The sequence below is a fragment of the Fundulus heteroclitus genome, chromosome 8 (assembly GCF_011125445.2).
Source record: "Fundulus heteroclitus isolate FHET01 chromosome 8, MU-UCD_Fhet_4.1, whole genome shotgun sequence".
NCBI lineage: Eukaryota > Metazoa > Chordata > Actinopteri > Cyprinodontiformes > Fundulidae > Fundulus > Fundulus heteroclitus.
In genome coordinates this window covers 7,573,692-7,593,408 of record NC_046368.1, presented here as the reverse complement: position 1 = coordinate 7,593,408, position 19,717 = coordinate 7,573,692, and the positions used below count along the sequence as shown (strand labels likewise).

At 40.4% G+C, this 19,717-nt stretch overlaps 1 protein-coding gene across 8 annotated transcripts in view; it reads right to left on the bottom strand.

Annotated features, from left to right (window-relative positions):
• Positions 1 to 4,832: 4,832 nt before the first annotated feature.
• cacna1bb (calcium channel, voltage-dependent, N type, alpha 1B subunit, b) overlaps positions 4,833 to 19,717 on the bottom strand; it is a 228,843-nt gene continuing 213,958 nt past the window's right edge. For 6 of the 8 annotated variants that reach the window (XM_036140038.1, XM_036140039.1, XM_036140041.1 and 3 more), the window contains 4 exons: positions 16,601 to 16,639; positions 13,688 to 13,946; positions 10,509 to 10,732; positions 4,833 to 6,696 (listed from right to left, as the gene is read on the bottom strand). In XM_036140038.1, coding sequence (XP_035995931.1) covers positions 6,154 to 6,696; positions 10,509 to 10,732; positions 13,688 to 13,946; positions 16,601 to 16,639 — 1,065 coding nt within the window. In that variant the 3' untranslated portion in view covers positions 4,833 to 6,153. The remainder of the gene's footprint in view (positions 6,697 to 10,508; positions 10,733 to 13,687; positions 13,947 to 16,600; positions 16,640 to 19,717) is intronic. The other 2 variants (XM_036140040.1, XM_036140044.1) reach the window with 2 other exon arrangements.

Here is a 19,717-nt window from a genome sequence, read left to right as displayed (position 1 = left end):
TGCTGCATCTCATCACCCCGGCGTTAAGCCAGACAATCACAAGCCCCGCCCACTTCTTTCCTACCCAATCACGATCCAGGGGCCTCACCACACCCCTCACCTCTCCGTAGAACCAGCCTGCATCTCATTTCCAGTCCACCTGATCAGCAACGTGGGCCTGATGTAAATCTGACTGCGCATGTCAGGGATTAGAAATCAGAGGTGGTTAAAAAAAAAAAAAGTGCTGAATGGAGTAAACTTTAGTTTCTTAGTTTATTTTGCAGTGGAAACGCATTTCATTAAAAAAAGAGGCTTTGACTGAGAAACAAAAAAGTAAATGCAAAAAAGTAAAAGTAAATGGCCCGTATTAAGACAATGTGGTGCCCCTGGGCACTATACCTCAAAGTCCCCCCCCCCCCCCCCAATTATTATTATTATTATTATTATTATTATTATATATATTATTATTTAGCTCCAGCTGTCTCATCCGAACAAACACAACCCCACAGCATGATGCTGCCACCACCATGTTTCACCATGTGAGCGGTGAGTTCAGCCAGAACAGAACAGCTGGATTTATCTGAACAGCAGGAAAAAAAAAAACTGTGTCATTTAGAAGCTCTCCATTTTGATAGTTGAGGTTTCTAAGTCCCCGTCTCCACCCTGTCTTCTGTTCAGTTTAGATGTCTCTGTTCTGGATCTTCCTCTCTCCTGGGACTCCTCTCTGTCCCTCTGCTGAATGCTGGTGTTTCATCCCAGATGTTTCAGATATGGAGCCTCTCACATGCCCCCCCACACCCCCCTCCCCCCCATCTCTTCTCCATGCATGAACTCGGTGCTTAAGCGTTTCCACCTGAACCTGAGCTTTGACTCTTTCCAGGTTTCACGGTGAAGGAAAGGTCATCTAGCTCAGGTTCTCTCTGAATACCTGGAAGTCTCTTGGATAATTTTCTAGGTTTTCATGGATATCGTTCACCCTCCTTGAAGTTTCTTTCCCCTTTTTTGTTACCCGAGAGGCCATTAGCATCCTCCACCATGCGGCGTGACAGGAGCTTCTCTAATATCTCACCTGCACCGTATGACAGCTTTAAGTCCCGTCAGTCTTTGAAATCATTCAGGCAGCAGCCGGCCTTTATAGCCCCTTCCAGACAGATTGATGTCAGCTACTTTATTTCTCATCTGTTGTTGAATTCCTTTAGATCAGGTCATGATGTGTTGCCTTTTGGAGACCGTTTAGGCAAACTTTGTGCTGTCATACAGGTTCTGTTTATGAGATTTCTTCATTCTGCAGGCGTAACAGTAATCAGGTTTATATTTATGTTGCATTTGATGATCTGAAAGTGTGACAAAAAAAAAAGAAGCAAAAAACAAATCTAAAAGGAGGAAAATGCTTTTTCTACGGAAGAGGATTAGGGCCACTCAAAAAAAAAAAAAAGTCTACTCAATTTTGACTTTTTTCTCAGAATTCTGAGATAAAGTCAGAATTCTGACTTTTTTTTCTCAGAATTCTGAGATAAAAGTCAGAATTCTGACTTTTTTTCCTCAGAATTCTGACTTTAATCTCAGAATTCTGAGAAAAAAATCAGAATTGAGTAGACTTTTTTTTTTTGAGTGGCCCTAATCCTCTTCCGTATTTTCACTGTACTGTACTGTGACGTATAATACTTCACCTAGAGTTATTTTTGTCACTGTACCGTACTCAAGACATTTAGAAATGTTTTTACATGTTTTAAATGAAAAGTTTTGCGGCAATGAACCCTTTTAAGAGTCACCTGATCAGATAAGTTCTTATCTTGTTGCTTTAATGAGAATTACTTCCGTATTCTCCAAATGTGGATCACTCTGACTGCTGCCTTCTGCTGGTAAGATACTGCCAGCTCATAACTAACCTAGACGACTACTCTAAACAGAACCCCAAACTATCTAAAACATACATTTCCCCTTCTTTTACTTTATTCACCATAAAACAACAAGTTGCCGTTTCTCCGCCGTTACAAGCAACCAACAGGTTCAGGAAAAACATCAACAAAGTCATGCTAATTTCTCCTTTTTCAGAGTTTATTGACAAAAGCGAACATATAACATACAGCAAGCCTTACCTTTAAAAAAATAATAATAGTGTTGAGCCCAGTGGAAGGAGGTAAGGACTGAGGGCAGAGCCTCCGTGTGTTAGCCTGGAGTGGGTTTTAATGTTAGACCTGTGCAGGTTCCTGGGTTAGCGGCTCTTTTTCCACACTGTTAGCCTGAAACAAATCCTAATTGTAAAAACCCGACTCGAGCCATGGCAGCAGCACACAGTTTTCATACGTGGGTTGGTTGCTTTAGAGCAGGCATCGTGCACTCCACTCCACACAGAGAAACAGCAAGAAAACCCACGGTTTTTACACACTTTGATGCTGCTCGTGCCTCGGCTGTACATCTTATATTACATCTTTAATTTACATTTTCCTCGCACTCCAACGTAAAATCCGCTCGCAGTCGCTCGACAGCCTGAACCCGGGGACTGCGGCGGGTAAAGCTACGGGGCAGATGAAGTGTCGTCTTGTTGCATAGCCCTACTTTTTAAACTTTTTTTTTTTTTCCCTTATTTAGTGAACAGTCATCTGCAACAACACATCTTTTTATCGTACCTGTGGGTTTACATACAGGTCAGTTTGCCAACAAACCCTCACACAGTAGACCTTTGAAAAAAACAAAGAGATGAGAAGGAGGAAAGCCCAGACAATCTGGACTTTTTATGGCAGAGAGGATAAATATAATACATGCTCGAGGAGGCAGGTATTTCTGAAATATTTCCTTTTTTTATATATAGATATTTAAAAAAATGGCACTTTTTCTCCATTCAGAGACCGTTTCCTGTGGCTGACTGGCAGTATATTTGAGAGAATAAAGGCAAACGCTTACCACAAACCCTTCACCCAAAGAACAAACACCACTTTTTGACAACCCTTATCATGCACTACATTAGTTACTCTGAATTGTACTAATTTGAATATACCCAACAGAAGAAAAAAAAAAATAGCACATACAAATGTATTTTTCTGCATTTAATTCAGAACTGAACAGGAATTTTGTTCTGTAAAGTTTCTCCCTCCCAGCCACGGTCTCTCTGCTCTCTCTGTTCAGGTCCTTCGGAGTCGAAGCGAAGCTGAAACCTTAACGAGTCGTGGTAAACGAGGCACTTGGTATTTGGCCACTTAATGCCAGAAAAGAGTTCTGTGTGCACCGAAACCTTTTTCCATCCTGTACATGTTACAAACAAACCGTGACGGTGACAGCGGCAGCACAATATGTGGAATCTCAGCTACTGGGGGGGTAATCTGTTGACTTAATAACCAAAAATACTCGACAGCAACAAGCTGTGGCAGCTGGAAGGTTTTCAGGGAACATGACCCCAACAAGAGAGCATTCAGCTGAAACAACGCAGGAGGAAGAGAAAAACCTGCCCCAGAAGGTAAGTCAGCGCTTTTTGAGTCTACTTCATGTTGTCAGACTGGTTCTTTTTAAAGGAGCTAAAAGTAAGAGGTTTACTGTAAAAATCAACCTAAACCATTGTCCTCTTTCACCTGGGATGGAAGAAACATTCCCCTATAAAGAATTGGTCACGTTTTTCTGATTTCAAACCTAGAGGCACGGTGCGGAACTACTTCGGTTCAGAGTGTAGCCCGTGTTTACTTCCTGGTTCCTGAGCCAATCATATCAGAGTTCCCAGGGTTCCCAACACAGAGCGCAGCATTTGGTTTTTTTATCATGGCAAAAGAGCAGCAGCCTGCAGACATGGAAGCCAGTAAGAGAAGCCGACCATAAATAAAACAGAATACTCATCACATACCTGTCCCGAGGAAGTAACAATTCACAACATCTACACACCTTTAAAAACGACATATTAGATTGTTGTGATTGGCAGCCTGTTGTGCCGATTTGAGCCACAAGGTGTCCGTATTACTTATAGCTCCTTTAAGTGATCTCCTGATTCTACAGCTCAGACAGTAATCACATAGACATCATATACGTAGACGTCTCGTTGGGTGCGCGTTCGTACGTCAACTTCACCGCCATATTGTATGTGGCAGAAAGAAGTTAAGTTCTGTTGTAGTGAATGTTGATCAGAGAAGATGCCTCATTCCTGTGCTGCATGGCAATGTAACCAACCGTTTTATATATACAATTAGTATATATATATATATATATATATATATATATATATATATATATATATATATATATATATATATATAGATAGATATATATATATATACATATACACACATATATATATAAATACACACATATATATATATATATATATATATATATATATATATATATATATACATACATACATACATATACACACATATATATATATATATATATATATATATATATATATATATATATATATATATATATATATATATATATATATATATATATATAATTTTTTTTTGTGTGTGTGTGTGAGACATTTTGGGGGAGTATTAAAGACAAAGTTACTAATATGAGAAAAAAAGGTCCTAGGACGATAAAGTAAAAAAAAAAGACAAAAGTGGTAATATTATGAGAAAAACGTCATATTATGAGAATTAAGGGGGGACATTTCCAGAACATTCACAGTTTCAACTATTTTTATATATTCCACAGTCAACTATTTCAGTCCTGGAGTAATAGGGCCAGGTTAGATTATTTTAATTATTTTTATTCTTTATGTATGTATAAAGTCAGGAGAATGAAGCCAAATAGATACAAAAAGAAACTTGTAATATTACAAAAATAAAAATGTTACCAATATAAAGTATGTTCTGAGATTAAACTCCCTCTGATACTGTTTAAGTGACTGAGTCTAACTGCAGATTTGCCACATTCAACATGGCGGACGCTCTGACGCATCGCAGCATAGGCAGACCCCGCCCAACGAGGCGTCTACGTCTATGATGTCTATGAGTAATCAGGCCTGGATGTAGCGAGACAAACTTAACTTGGCTTTTCAAAAAACAAAAAGGGTCAAATCCCAGTTAATTTCAGATTTAACATTAACACTAGTAGGTTACTTTTTCAGGTCATCTCCTCTGATCTTGCTTCACTTTTACAATCTGCACAGTTCGTTTCCATCTTTCAACTTCCAGACCCCGCCAACTGGCGTCTTTTGATGAGCTCCATGTTGATTCGACTCTCCTTGTGGAGCTTTTATAGACGCTCCGTCGTTTCAGCTGAACGCTCTCTTGCTGAGGTCCTTGCTTCGTGGAAAAAAGCTCGCCAAGATCTGCAATCACTCCCTTTTAACTGTGAAGCCATTTGAAGAATTAGACTTGTGCAGGTATTTGTTTTATAAAATGAAATCAACGGGGAATCCATTCGTTTTGTTTACTGACAATTTAGTCTTTTTATATAAACACCTCACTCTGCGCCATTTATCACAGCTATGTAATTATTGTTTTAAGAACTCAGAATGTTCATCTGTTAAATAAAACTGATAAAAATCTGCTTTAAAGTCAAATAAAAACTAACCGGACGTCTTCTAAGAGTAGAGATTCCACATTTTTGCCCCCTTGGTTGAAGTCTCTCTTTCCACTCATGATGTAGATGTCAGATGTATAACAATCTTAATACCTGAATGAAAACATTTTTCCTAACCCTTTTTTTTTTTTGGCAAAAACTACAAAGTAGCAGCTTAACAAACAAACTAAAAAATAATAATAATAATAATCTGAAATGCTGTTCAGTGGATAAAACCTTTAACCCACACATGTGACAGACAAACAAACAGAGGCATAAAATCTGAATTAAAACAGTGTGAGCAGCTATGATAACGTCAGGAATGAGGCATTCCCATTGGTCTGAAACACAGTTCACAGCTCCACTCAGAACATTTTGGCTTATATCTTCTGAATTTACCAGCCAAGGCAGACGGTCAGGGGTCTCCATGTGTGCTATTATCTCAGTGCAATAAACGGGATAGAAAAAGTTGTTTTGTTTTTTTTCCTGTAAAGAGGTTGTAATATTAGAAATTAACACTAAAAAGCTGGAATGATCTGTGAACTCCTTTAACAGCACAGTCCAGGGACGTTCCCCCGTCGACCGGCCTCTACCCGGCTGACGTCGGTGCGCAGCAGCACTTTTTTTTTCTTACTTTTTTAGCGTTTCAGTTATCTTTCTGTAGCTCCCCCCACCCAGCTAGCACCAGTCCTCCTCCTCACGCTCCCTGAGACCTGCTGCTCCCCTGCTCCCGGGCCCCGACGCAGACCCGAGGGTGAAGTGGTACCCGTTGGGCACTCCCGCCGCCCGTCCCTGCACGGTGGCCGCCGGGACGGGCGCGGCCGCGGTTCCCTGTGAGGCTGAGGCGGAAGCGGCGCTTCTGGAGGCGTGTCCCCCGCCGTGGCTGCTCACGGCGTCCTGGTAGTCCTCGCCCTCCTCCAGGAGGGCCTGGTGGGAGGAGTCCAACTGCTGCCGGCTCAAGTTAGAGTCCGAACCGAAGGAGGCGACTGGGATTTTAGACTCTTCGTGACCCGCGAGGAGGCGGTCGTGCTCGGACATGCCGCGGCTGAAGCGGGCCTGGGCCCCGGCCGTAGGGGCGCTGGCACTGGGCGGAGGAGCTGAGGAGGTGGGTGTCTTGTAGGCCACGGCGGGGCGAGGCGTGAGAGGCGTCTGCGGGAGCTGCCTCCGACCGCGGCCTTGTGTGTTGGTACCAGACGGCAGCTTCACCACAGAGCTTCCCTGCTGGGAGACAGAACCATACTGTGACCTTAAGGTTTTCATGAGCCCCATTTACACTACCCTTGTTAAACCCATCCATGGATCAGTTAACCGTGCCGAGCTTGGTTCTGACGACCGTTTACACATCACGCTAGCACGGTTCCTCGCCTCCTAGTGACGATCTACGGTACTACAGCTCTCTGGGATTGAAGGAGGAACTCAGGCAAATCAAAATGGCGGCGCCCGTAACATTCAGGAAGTTATGCTTGGTTATAATTGTGATACTTTGTTGTTTGCTTAGAGTCAGGCGAAGAAGGCAACATTTTGGTGAATTTACTTGACAGAGTCGGCTTTTGGGACGTGGATAAGACAAACAAACGTCTAATCAGGGTTTATAGACACAGGAAACAACGACAGACGATGAGGTTCATCACACTGCTAAGCAGAATCATCACTGGAAATTGTGTGTCACGGTAGGGAAGCTAATATGTCAGCTGACTGTAAGGAGATAACGTGGTCTGCTGATGCGCTCTGTGTTATCAGAGAACCGGGCCACTGAAAAACTGAGCCGAGCCCACCTATTGAATCGGTCTAGATTTAGCGCGGTCCGGTTGTGTCTGGCACGGTCCAGTTCGGTTTGCGTTCCATTTACACTCGATAGTTATCTCAGTTACCGAGCTCTGACTGTTCTCGGCACAGTTAAAAAAGGGTATTGTAAACGGGGCTTTAGTGATTTTGTGTCAAACTCCAGTACCTGTAACCCGACGTATGTTTTAGATATATTCCTGACTAACCATTTAAAACCTTTGTGGTGACAAGGAGATGTGACCCCTAAAGATTTAACACCTCACCTATTTCGTCTCAGGTTCACACAGCGCCGTGCGCAGAGCTCCAAGCTCCTGATCAGAATATGAGGAAGAAATTCCCTGTATGGTGGGTCACACCCAGGGTGGCCTTTTATTAAAAACAGCCTGTTCATCGGCTCATCAGATGTTTATGTCTGCAGAAGTTGGACGGTGTAAAACAATCATTTCAAGTTTTTTAGGTGAGGTTATGGGACAAATCAGCCAGTTTCCACTTTGCTGGGGCGGAGGATATGGTGGGGCATAGCTGCAGGCTCAAGAAAAGGCGAAGCTCTTGATTTACCGGTCGATCTACGTTCCTACCCTTATCTATGGTCACGAGCTTTGGGTCCCGGATACAAGCGGCCGAAATGAGTTTTCTCCGTTGTATATGGTAAATGGCTTGTACTCGTATAGTGCTTTAACTAGTCTTGACGACCTCCAAAGCGCTTCACACTACAGTTCAGTCATTCACCCATTCACACACTGTAGTGTGTCTGGGCTCTCCCTTAGAGATAGGGTGAGGAGCTCAGTCATCCGAGGAGGACTCAGAGTAGAGCCGCTGCTCCTCCACGTCGAGAGGAGCCAGTTGAGGTGGCTCGGGCATCTGGTCAGGATGCCTCCTGGACGCCTCCCTGGTGAGGTGTTCCGGGCACGTCCCACCGGGAGGAGGCCCAGGGGAAGACCCAGGACACGCTGGAGGGACTATGTCTCCCGGCTGGCCTGGGAACACCTTGGGATTCCTCCAGAGGAGCTGGCCCAAGTGGCCGGGGAGAGGAACGTCTGGGCCTCCCTACTGAAGCTGCTGCCCCCACGACCCGACCCCGGATAAGTGGATAAGCTCTTTGTTTGTCTTGATCACTGACATCTATTAAGCTTTAATTAATGAGTAACACCTTCTTATACGCCTTCACAGATTCCCTTCAAGAGACAGAAGAGATTTCTTTATGTTTTACTTTCAGCGATGAGAAAACCTTCCCAATCCAAGCCATTGATCTTCAACAGACTACAACGGGAGGATGGATGGTAAAAACATATTTAAAGGTCCCGTCTCCTCTTACATCACACATTCACCTATTTGGACTTTTCAAAGGAGCACCAAAGATGAGACACAAAAAGGTGGAAGAAGGTTTTATTCTCTGATGAGAAATTAGCTAATCTGGCAATTAGTCCCAAAGATGTCTTCTACGCAGCACAGAGGAGGCTCCATCATGAGGCTGTGAAGAGGCCTGACTGAACGTCTTCGTCTGGATATTTTTTAACACTGTGGCTAAAGCACCTGTCTGGAGAGAGGAATGCTATCAGGAGGATAAAGCTCCTCTTTTGGACCATCCTGCATGTTCATCTGATCTAAATCCCTATGAAAAGAATTTGGGGATGGATGCAAAAGGAGGTTCACAAAATGCGGACATAAAGCTCCAGACTATAGCAGCCTAGTAGATATACTTGCATCACACATTTTAGAAGTGATCAACATTACTCACTGCTGAGCTTCTCTGTTTAGTTATTTTTTAGGTTAAGGGTCCTAAACTTTGATCAGGGCTGATAACAGAGTGTTTGAGTTTTTCTGTCAGTAATTTATCTCCCCTATTTACTTCCATCTGTTTTTTGTTTTTTTTCAATAAGAAAATTGTCCTTATAAACAACAATGCATAAAAACACAACAGAGTGTACTGAAATAAACTGGTTTTATTAGGTACAGATGAGATCAGATGGCGTGAAGATGCTGATGGAGGTGGAGGAGATGGGCTGAACTGAATTACTGAAGTTTTTCGCAGACTTTCGCCATTTTCGTCACACTTTCATCTGCAGGGGATTTGAATTAGAACCTGTCCAGTATAATCTGTCTCATCTTCCCTTTCAGAATGCCTCTGAAGTGAGGCAACTGTCATTAAATAGCAACATTGCTCACTCAGATGCAACTTTTTTTCTTGGGGTTTGTTTTGAATAAAGTCTGAAATTTTCTCCCACATTCCAAAAGTTTCCTTTAACTCTCCCCTGCGTCGTCCTATTCCTCGCAAAACCTCAGCGTACTGCTGTGTCTGTAACTGTTCTGTTACCCATGGCGCCCACTAGTGGCGGGATGTCTGAAGCTGGTTCAGAAGCTGAATTTTAGCTCTCAGTTTACAGCAAAAAATAAATAAATAAAATATAATCGGCTGAGTGATGGCTCGTGTCTCAAAAAACTTGTAAGATGAGACATTTAAAAGTCAAGGTACCTCTGTAATTATCTATTTCTATGATTGGAACGTACCAAAAACAACACACACAAGCTAGTAAATTAGTAAATCTCTACATTTCAATAAAACTAATAAAAGTAATGTACCATAGATACTATGTCAGAAGTTAAATTCTTGGATATAACCACTGACAACAAGCTAAGCTGGAAACCACACATCACACACCAACAAAGTAGATTTTCTAAAAGTGTTTAAATTATTAAAAAGGTTAAATACTTTGTAGATTATAATGCGCTTTGCTTATTATTTTGGTCATGAGTTTTGCTCTACTTAATTTACTGTATAGAAATTTGGGACAATAACTATGCATGTTCACTACATCCCCTGTTTATACTCCAAAAATGTGGTTGCAAAGCTGTAAATGTCATCAACCACATCATTTCTTATGGAATAGGAAATTGGGTGGGAGTAAATAAGTTTGTCTTCATCCCATTCTTTTACGAGTTATTGTTGTTTTTACTAATGTATTGTGTAGTATGTTATATGTAGATGATATTGTACAATGATTTGTTTATACTGGCTTGGAGTAAACCAATCAGCCAGGTTGAAACTAGGTTGACTAACATTAAAATCCAACGTTAAAGGGGAAGTATCTTATTTCGGAGGCCCAAACCTAAATGATATTAAATAAATTACATTTTCCACCCTGTTGCACTTTAGACTTTGTATATCTGATCAACCCGAATGAGAGTGAACGTGCTAGTTTAAGATGATAGATCCAGAGTGAGAAGGAGCCTAGCTTTTATCATCTCACCTGTCTGATGGGACCAAAGTCCTGGCTTTCTCCTGGTGATGTGGACCGGCTCGGTCCGGCCGACCTGGCCTGACACTGCTCCCTGCTGCCGTAACGCTCGCAGGAGTAGTACCGCTGCTTCTCCCCGGCAGAAGAGTGGTGCCTCCTCTCATGCGGGCGACTGCGCTCCCGCTCCCTCGCTCGCTCTCTGGACAGACCATCAGCTGACGGGTCCTCAAACGAGCCTACAGGACGATACCACAGTTACTCGCATCACCATGACCCTTTGATAGAAAATAATCAAAATCCAGTAAAGCTAGTAAAGGTTGCTGCTAGGTGTACCCAGCAGATTTTCTTCTGTTCTTGGCTTTTCTTTTCTGTTTCAGGTCATAATATCAGATGAATTTAACATCAGTAAAAGAAGCTGAATATTTCATTTACTGAACAAACAGAACAAAAAAAGCTTTACAAATTGACAGGCCATTGTGAATTCACGAATAAACTGTTAACCACAACATTGTTTCGGTCAAACAGAACCTGTCTGACAACCTGGAGCAGGCTTAAAGATCGCCAAAAGCAATACACCAAACCCAGATCCAAAGAAGTTCAGATGATCAGTCTGGAAAGGATTTTAAAAAAGTCATTTTTAAGCCTTCTGGACTCCAGGAAACTCCAGAAAACTGGACACAAATGCTTGAGTGCGTGTAATTTTTTAAGATCTTGCATTCAGACTGATTCTATTTCACTAATTCTTCCAAAAATAGTTACCAAGAGAAATAAACTGATAGGCAGTAATTAAACACATGGATTCAATCAGCTATTGTCCCTTTATCACAGACTCCAATTGGCCAGGCTCTACACAGCTCCACCCACTTTGACAGATTTTAATTATTAAAACAACCTGAGTTTTCTCTTGTCTCAAGACGGTCTTTGCATATCATGAAGGCATATTTTTTTTAACATGATGCTGAATTTTAAAAGAGGTACAACATTATGTTTTAACAGTATGTTGTACCACCTGTAATAAATACAGAATTAATAATCAAAAACTGTGGTTTTATCATACATTATTATACTTGGTAATATTTTACAAAATACAACAAAACAGGAACCTATTAGGACGCTGAATAAAAACAGATAAATTGAATAGAATAAAATATATCAAACATTAAGAATCCCCACGAAATCCCTTTCCATTAAGTGTGGTTTTGGCATCATATCTTTTTCTATCATGTTAAATAATAATAACAATAAAATTAATAATAATAATAATTTTATTTATTTATTTTTATTTTGCGTAATGCCCTCTGCTTTTCTATCATAACACCCTTGCCTTATGAGCACATCAGTGAATTTTGGTTGAGAAGCTGATTCTGCTCCGCCATTCAGCCCGGCTGAATGGAAACTACTTAGCTGACAAATTTAGGACCTTGTTGAGTGTTTATGTTTAAAAACAGAACCGCATAAAGAGCATTTTTGCATCCTTGTCGTGATTAAACAGTGCACAAATAACCCCACAACGGACTCAGTTCGGACTGCTTCCTGTTACGTCCGCCATGACGGTCTGGCTCCGCTTTAGAATCACCGGCAGCGCCCTCTGCTGGATGGCAACCACACTACAACACTGAAAGAAGGTCTAAGCGGAAGTTATGAATTAATCAGATGGAAAAAAACTTTAACATAATTAACATTTAATTGACAATTAATAAAATAATAAAATGCACACGTTTAATGATTTACAGACTGCTTTTAACTGTTTTTAATTTAGGTTTTTCACAATCCCCTGATACTTTTGTTAAAAATTTAAATCTTAGAACTATTTGTGGATGCGAGCCAGTTCCCTCTGGGGTGAGGTGGTACAAGGCGAAGCTCTGTAGTGGGTTCAGAGTTGGAATATTTCCAATTTTTGGAATAAACTGTAATGACAGCAACATAGAAGCCCGTTTCATTATAATCTTGTTGGGGCAGATAAGCTTTAAGGACAAAAAATCTTCTTTTCTTTTTCAACAAAGCTGATGTTCTTGGGTCTCACTGGGACATACTAGTCATAAATTTTGTGGCTCACACCTGTCTGCTCTGGCCTTTTATCTTAGCTATACAACCTCACAGCGACCTGCAACAAGATCTCAGGCTTTTATTACTTTAGCAGATGAACCGTGATGGAAACCAAGATCTGCAAATATAAACAGAAATGAACGCACAGCAGCGTTTTTTTGAGGAAAACGTTGTTTTTTTGGAAACTCATAGGCACCCTGTGAAATATGCCAAAAAGGCTAAAAATAGATTGATCTTTTATGGTAGCAGCATAATCTCACACTGTGGAAAAATCCATCATTTAATTCAAATAAAATATATTCAGTGGTGTAAAAAAAATCCCCATTCTAAGAATGTAATGTTCGCTGGCAAAGTTATTACTTGTATACTCAGTTTTCTCTCATGATATTTCGCAGCAAGCAGGGGGAGAGATCTCCAGATATTTACTTTTGTGATGGTGGGACATAAAAATTATCAAATAGTTGTGTCTGATTGATTGCGTTGCAGCAGCTTTGTGACACTTAATTAGCATGTTCTCTCTTCTTTCCCATTTTGAGGAGCAGCTAAGGAAAACAGGCCTTTGTATCGCACTATATTTTAACATCAGACAAACATAGAGTCTTAGATTTGTTTGGTCCCAGTAACACTGAATAACTCAAAAATTCAAGCAGGAGTTAAAAATGCTGCAGTTAAGATTATTTTTACATTCATTGTTAAGTGTGAATGTTTTTTTCAAAAGAGAACGATGGGGGAAAAAAAGGAAAAAAAGGGAAAAAAGGGAAAAAAATAAAATAAATAAATGAATGAATAAAGAGAATGATGGTTAACATGGGTACATATCCCTCACCCTGCATGCTCCAATCTTGTAAAATGGTATAGAAGTGATGAATTATCAGTAAAAGAGGTCTTACTAAATATTGACAACAAAAGTGGCATTTCTTATGTCAAAATGAATTAGTTCTCACTGTGGATTTTACAACCCCAGTTAGTAAAGGCTCAGTCAAAGGTTTATTTTCTACAAAATACATTTGGAAGGCTTTTTCTTTAACAGAAGCGCCAAAACGTGTGGAGGTTGTTGTATTGTTATTATTGAGGTAAAGCTTTAAGTATATAAATGTTTTTCTATACTCAGTTTTCAGAACTCAGAATCTGAGCGAGCGGCTCACCGACTGTGCTGGACGGCTGCACTGACGACGATTTATCCAGAGACTTCTGCTTCTTGTCTTTGTCCCTGCGTCGATGGCAGCGATGATGGTGGTGATGGTGGTGGGTTCTGTCCTGCCCCTGGACCTGATCTGGTCCTGCAGGGAACCGGGTCTGATCGACCCGTTCCAGGTCGTAATCCCTCAACCCGACCTCCTGTAGGGGGCGCTGTGGCGTCAGTGAGGACGCCGAGCGTTTTATTGGGCTGAGGTCAACAATTGGCTGAAAGGGGGGGAGAAAAACAGAAGAAGTGTGATGAAGAGGTCAGTCAGGATGCTCGGCAGTGGTGCCTCCACCCACTTTACTTGAAGTGGACCGACTAGAGAGCGGCGACCATTTTTCTAAAGGTCAACATTAAACCTGTTTGATCATCCAAGCACAGAAGTTGGAAACTGAGAAGAATCAACAGATTTCTGTGGCGTAAAAACTCACAGCTACACAACTGACAACATATTTAATCTGATGAACAGAAAAGTGGAGGGGGAGCAGAACTGGCCTTTAGCTTCTTGGACGCTGGATGTGTTTTATTTAAAGGTAAGGAAATAGAGCCACATTATTTTAAAGCATTTTGGACAACATCCAATATATATATATATATATATATATATATATATATATATATATATATATATATATATATATATATATATATATATATATACATATATATATATATATATATATATATATATATATATAAATACCGTATATATACATTATAGACTGACTATATATTTAGACTGGCGACCTGTCCAGGGTGAACCCCGCCTCTCGCCCATTGACAGCTGAAGATAGGCACCCGCACCCCTCGTAATCCCAATAGGGATAAGCATGTTAGCAAATGGATGGATATATATACATATCAGTATTAAGAAAATAAATATGTGTTTTAAAAAAGCTAGTATGCAGATGTATAGCTACACGAGCAAGTTAATAAATACATGCTGTATCTTTCGGACTATAAGACGCACTTAGAATCCTTAAATTTTCTCAAACATTGATGGTGCGCCTTCTATATGATTACCGTACTTTTTGTGCTTACTGACTGATTCAATGTGGTACAAAAATCTGTTAAAATGTGTAAGTACGACTTTGGTTAGCAACAAAGCCGCTCCTTTCAATGGATATTAGGAGTATTATGGTACACTGTGTCACTACCTGATAGGACCCCTGAGCTGTCTACCAGACTGCCTGACTGTAATGTCCAAACTAGAAGGGCATTCATGTAAGGCAGCCTGGAGTACGTGCTAGCAACAATAAACCTAGTAAGTTAATTCAATATAAAAGTTACGTTTATTTTGGCCTTATGTTAGAAACAGGGCAGTGTAGTCCAGCTACTCTGTCCTCCTGATAGACGGATAGAGAGCTGAGGACGTGGAGGGGTGATAGTACACACTTGGGAAGAATATTTAATGCGTCTAATAATGGGGTGCGCCTTATGATCCATAAATACGGTATGTAAATATTTATTCTTGAATACTTATTTATTCTCACATCTATCATACCATAGTAAAGGTATAGTGGACAATCTTTTTCGGCTTCGAGTTCTGGGAGTTCTTATCTATTGGTTGTCACACATGCTAATCATTGTGACGTGCTCACGTAGCGCCAATGTGCGTTATCCTTCCTTGGCAGTTTCTTTTTGCTGCAAACTTCAAGTGTTTATGTATCTGGTTAGCTTCAGTTCATTGTAGACTTTGAACATGACTTTAAAAATTAATGAGAGGTGCTTTGGGTGCCCACTGCTTTCGTAAAAAAGGTTTTGCAGGTTTTAATTATTCAATCTCTTTCAAACTACCTGCTACTTTTACACACTATTTTATCTGTAACATGTTCAAAAATACGTCACGGATCATATAAAGGTATCTCTTTGAAAATTAGGGACATTTAATTATTTTTATTGACTTTTTCTTCAACTGTAAGGTCAGTGCTACTCACCCCCACTGGTTCTTACCTTATGGACCGGTTAGAAGTGCAGCAGTCAAACTGGGAACTTGAGGAACAGAAGCAAAATCTCAAAGTCCAAAATGTTGGTGAATGATTTAAAACAAAATGGCCAATCTTAGAGATTTAAAATGTTAAATTATTTGTCTGTATATTGGTAAATGGTTATGCAATCTTTGTAAGGTAGGTCAGCTGGTCGACCTGTTCCTCTTGCTCCTAGCTTTGAGCTGGTGCTGCAGCCAGAATCCAAAGACGACACGTCATGTTAAGAAACTAATCTTAACACAGTCGATTTAGTTAGTAAACAGTCTTAAAATCTCATTAGATGTGCCATCCTTTCTCCTAATTCTGTTCAGATCGCAAAGACTGATGCGAAACTTTCAAACTTTCATTTAAAGTCTGAAAGAGTCTTGGAATCAGACTTCTTTGTTCCACCTTTTGCATTGATTGGGACACGTGAGATTTCAAGACTGAAATCAGCACAGATGAGAATAATAAACATGTTTTAAGAGACATTTCTTTTCTTTAAAACAGAAGAGCAGCAGTACTGTCTCTACCTCTCACAAAACGACACCAACACTCACGTCCACATTTAACCAAAGAGTAGCACTGTACTGCTGAAGCAACTGGTTGAAAAGCAGGAAAGAGAGCTTGACATACCCTGAGAACACATACAGATACCTTTCTAAGGATGTATGGCTTTAATGGGTCACGTAAATGCATATGCTGAAAGGACTGTCGTTTTTTTTTTATTTTTTTTTACTGACATTTAAATGAAGTGACTGGTGCATTGTGGAGGGTGTCAACTCTGCAATGGGATGGGGCAAACACAAAGAGAAAAGAGGCGGGAAATAGGGAGAAGGAGGAGGAGGAGGAGAGGGAGGGGAGGACAGAGAAGAAGCGACAGAGGTGGCGCAACAGGTGGTACATACTGCCAGGTGGGTCCCGGGGGCGTGGCGAGGGTGGCTCCGCTATCAGACAGCACGACACAAGAGGAGGTGGGCAAAACATTAGCAGTGAGCATCGACAGAAGAAAAAAAAAGAAAGGGAAGACAGAAGTGGAGAATAGAGACTTAAAACGATGAGGCTGTTCCTGTAGTTTCCTGCTGTCCAAAACTTCAACATAGCTTTTAAACGGATATGATTGGTTTTTAAGTTGTAGCCATTTTGAGAATAGCCTCTCATTGACTGTTTTTACGTGGTTTTATGCGTATTAGACAGAAACAATTATTCTCCACACACAGAAGTTATCTTTTTCTGCTGCTTACATATGGAGTCCCTCACGGCACCCTAGGTCCTGAAATGATTAAATTCTCATATTGAACTCTTTACATTTTCTATCCAAGCCATCAGATCTCTCTATGGCAGGGGTGTCAAACTCATTTTGGTTGAGGGGCCACATACAGCTTAATCTGAAGAGGGCCACACGAGTTAACTCATTGCAAGATTAAATAGAACTAATAAATGTGGACTTGTTGATTTTTATATTAAGTTAATTTCACTTTTACACAATATATTATGAATAACCTCAGCGTTTTTAAGAAAAGTATGTGCAATTTCAACAATACTTTTACTCAGTTAAACATTTACTTGTGCATTATGCATAAGAACTGATCACAGTGATTATACAATGTTGAAAAACAATTATTCAAATTTTTTGGAACTTAAAAACACTGTCCTGCATGACAAAATACATCAAACAGATAAAAATTAAGAAATGATTTGAATTTTTCCACACGTGAAGCTTAATCTGCTAATTAAAACACAGCACAAAATAGGAACTGCATATTTTCAATTAAACAAAGTACATGTTTTTTTTCAATAATTGTTTTATCATTCTCTTCCTTTTATCTTGTCCACTTGTGAAAGTCAAATCTGATTAGCTCTTTGTGGCATCTTATTGCCACATTGCCAGACAGGACACTGGAAGAAAAAAAAAAGAAAAAAAAAAGAATTTTTTTTTTTTCATTTTAATGATAATGCATTTAGCCACAGGGCCGGACTAAATTGTTCGGCGGGCCGGATCCGGCCCGCGGGCCGTATGTTTGACACCCCTGCTCTATGGTCTTTTAAAAAAGGTTTGATCTCCAGATTTATATCGAAAGGCGAGTACCTGACTATTACTAGAGGAACAATTATCTGTTAAATGATCTGTATTAAAGAACTTAACTTTCACCCAATGATCATTCTGGCCTGAAAAGGCATTTAAACTCATGAGACTATTTCTGTGCACCAAGACAACTTTGTAAGGAACCAGTCGGGCCTGTAGTCTCTCAGCTGCCAGCAAACTCTCAAAATACAAAATGTGTTAACAGATGGAAGAACTGGACTGGAACTGGGAAAAATAATTATTTAATTGAAAAACATAAACAAGCTCTGAGAAAGCCGCGACTACTGTTGATCAAGAACTACTCCCTATTACTTTAAACAGATAAAACCAGTGAAAATACTTCTGGTAAACGAACTCTTTGTGTATATTTTCTGTGTTTATACATCGTCTCCCAGCTCTGTTACTGTTTGGATCCTACAGAACACCTCCTGAATATTCGGGCATAATTTCTGGTGAACCTCCAATAAAACAATAAACATAATTTTAAAAGCGATTTCATGAAATTACCTCCTCACAAAAAGCATGCATAATTATAGCTGCAACTGATTTCTAGTCTGGCTCTTATGTTGATGACTCTCGTTTTTCATGTGATTTCTGTAAAAAAAAAAAAAAAAAAAAAACTACACATACAGTGATTTGGAAAAATATCCTCACCCCAGGAACCTTTTCCTATTTTCTCATATTTCAACCACAGACTTCAACTTCTTTATGTATTAAATCATACACAGGTTTTCATAATGTGTGTTCTGTGCCGATATTCAGGCGTCTTAACTCTGACTCCCCTAATAAAAGTAACACCCTGTGCAACCAGCAGTCTTCCCAAATCATCTACTTACAAACAAAGTCCATAATCCAAAACATGGAAGTCCACCTAAACCGACAGGCTGGACAAGGAAAGCGCCAGAGTCAGAGCCTAGAGGCCCATTGTGGCTCACTTAATCAACTGGACCACTTCTAATCATGCGATCTGCAAATCTGGCCCTAATGGAAGAGCAGCAAGAAGAAAGACTTTATAGAAACTTTATAGAAGCCAGGGTAGGAATAACTAACACTGCACAACACACACTCTTCAAGGTGAAGCAGGGTGGAAGATGCATCAGGCTGTGGGGACGCTGGTCATCAGCAGAGACAGGAAAGCTGTCTGGAGTTGATGGGAAAATGGGTGGAGCTAAAATTCAGGACAAAACTGGAAGAACACCTTTAAAGTGCTGCAAAACACTTGAGATTATGGTGGAGTTTCAGCTTCCAACAGGATTATGACCCTAAACATACAGCCAGAGCTACACGAGAATAGGTTAGATTAGAGCACAACCATGTGATAGAAGAGCCTAGTCAAAGCTTAGACCTTAATCCAATTGACACTCTGAGGTCAAACCTGAAAAATGATGACATTTCTCATCTCATCACATAATCTTTTGATTACTGAGCCAATGTGACACGTGAATTTCTACACTGTGAGATCAATAAAGTCTATCTTATCTTATCTTATCTTATCTTATCTTAAGAAGAGGCAAAAGACTTACAGCTGCACCTGCAGAAAAAGGCGGAATGACTCCAGGGGGCTGACTATAAATACACAACACACTTTTTAGAGGTTCATTTGTAAAACAAAATCAACAATTTATGTATGGTTTTTCCATTTGGCTTCACAACTGTGCACTACTTTTTGTCTATCCCATAAAAATCCCAATAAAGCTGTTGAAGTCTGTGGTTGCAAAGTGACCTGCTGGAAATAAACTTGCAAGGCATTGTGGGTGAATTGTTTAAAAATCTTAAAAATGCAACGTAAACAGCAGGAAAGCACATGTTCCAGAACCATGGGGTCAAGACGGGTGACGGAGAGAAAGTGACGGACGAGACATGGAGACAGTAAAGCTGAGCAGACGAGATCCGACAGGTGGGGGGAAAAAAATCCAGAAACAGGGAAACAAATCCTCAG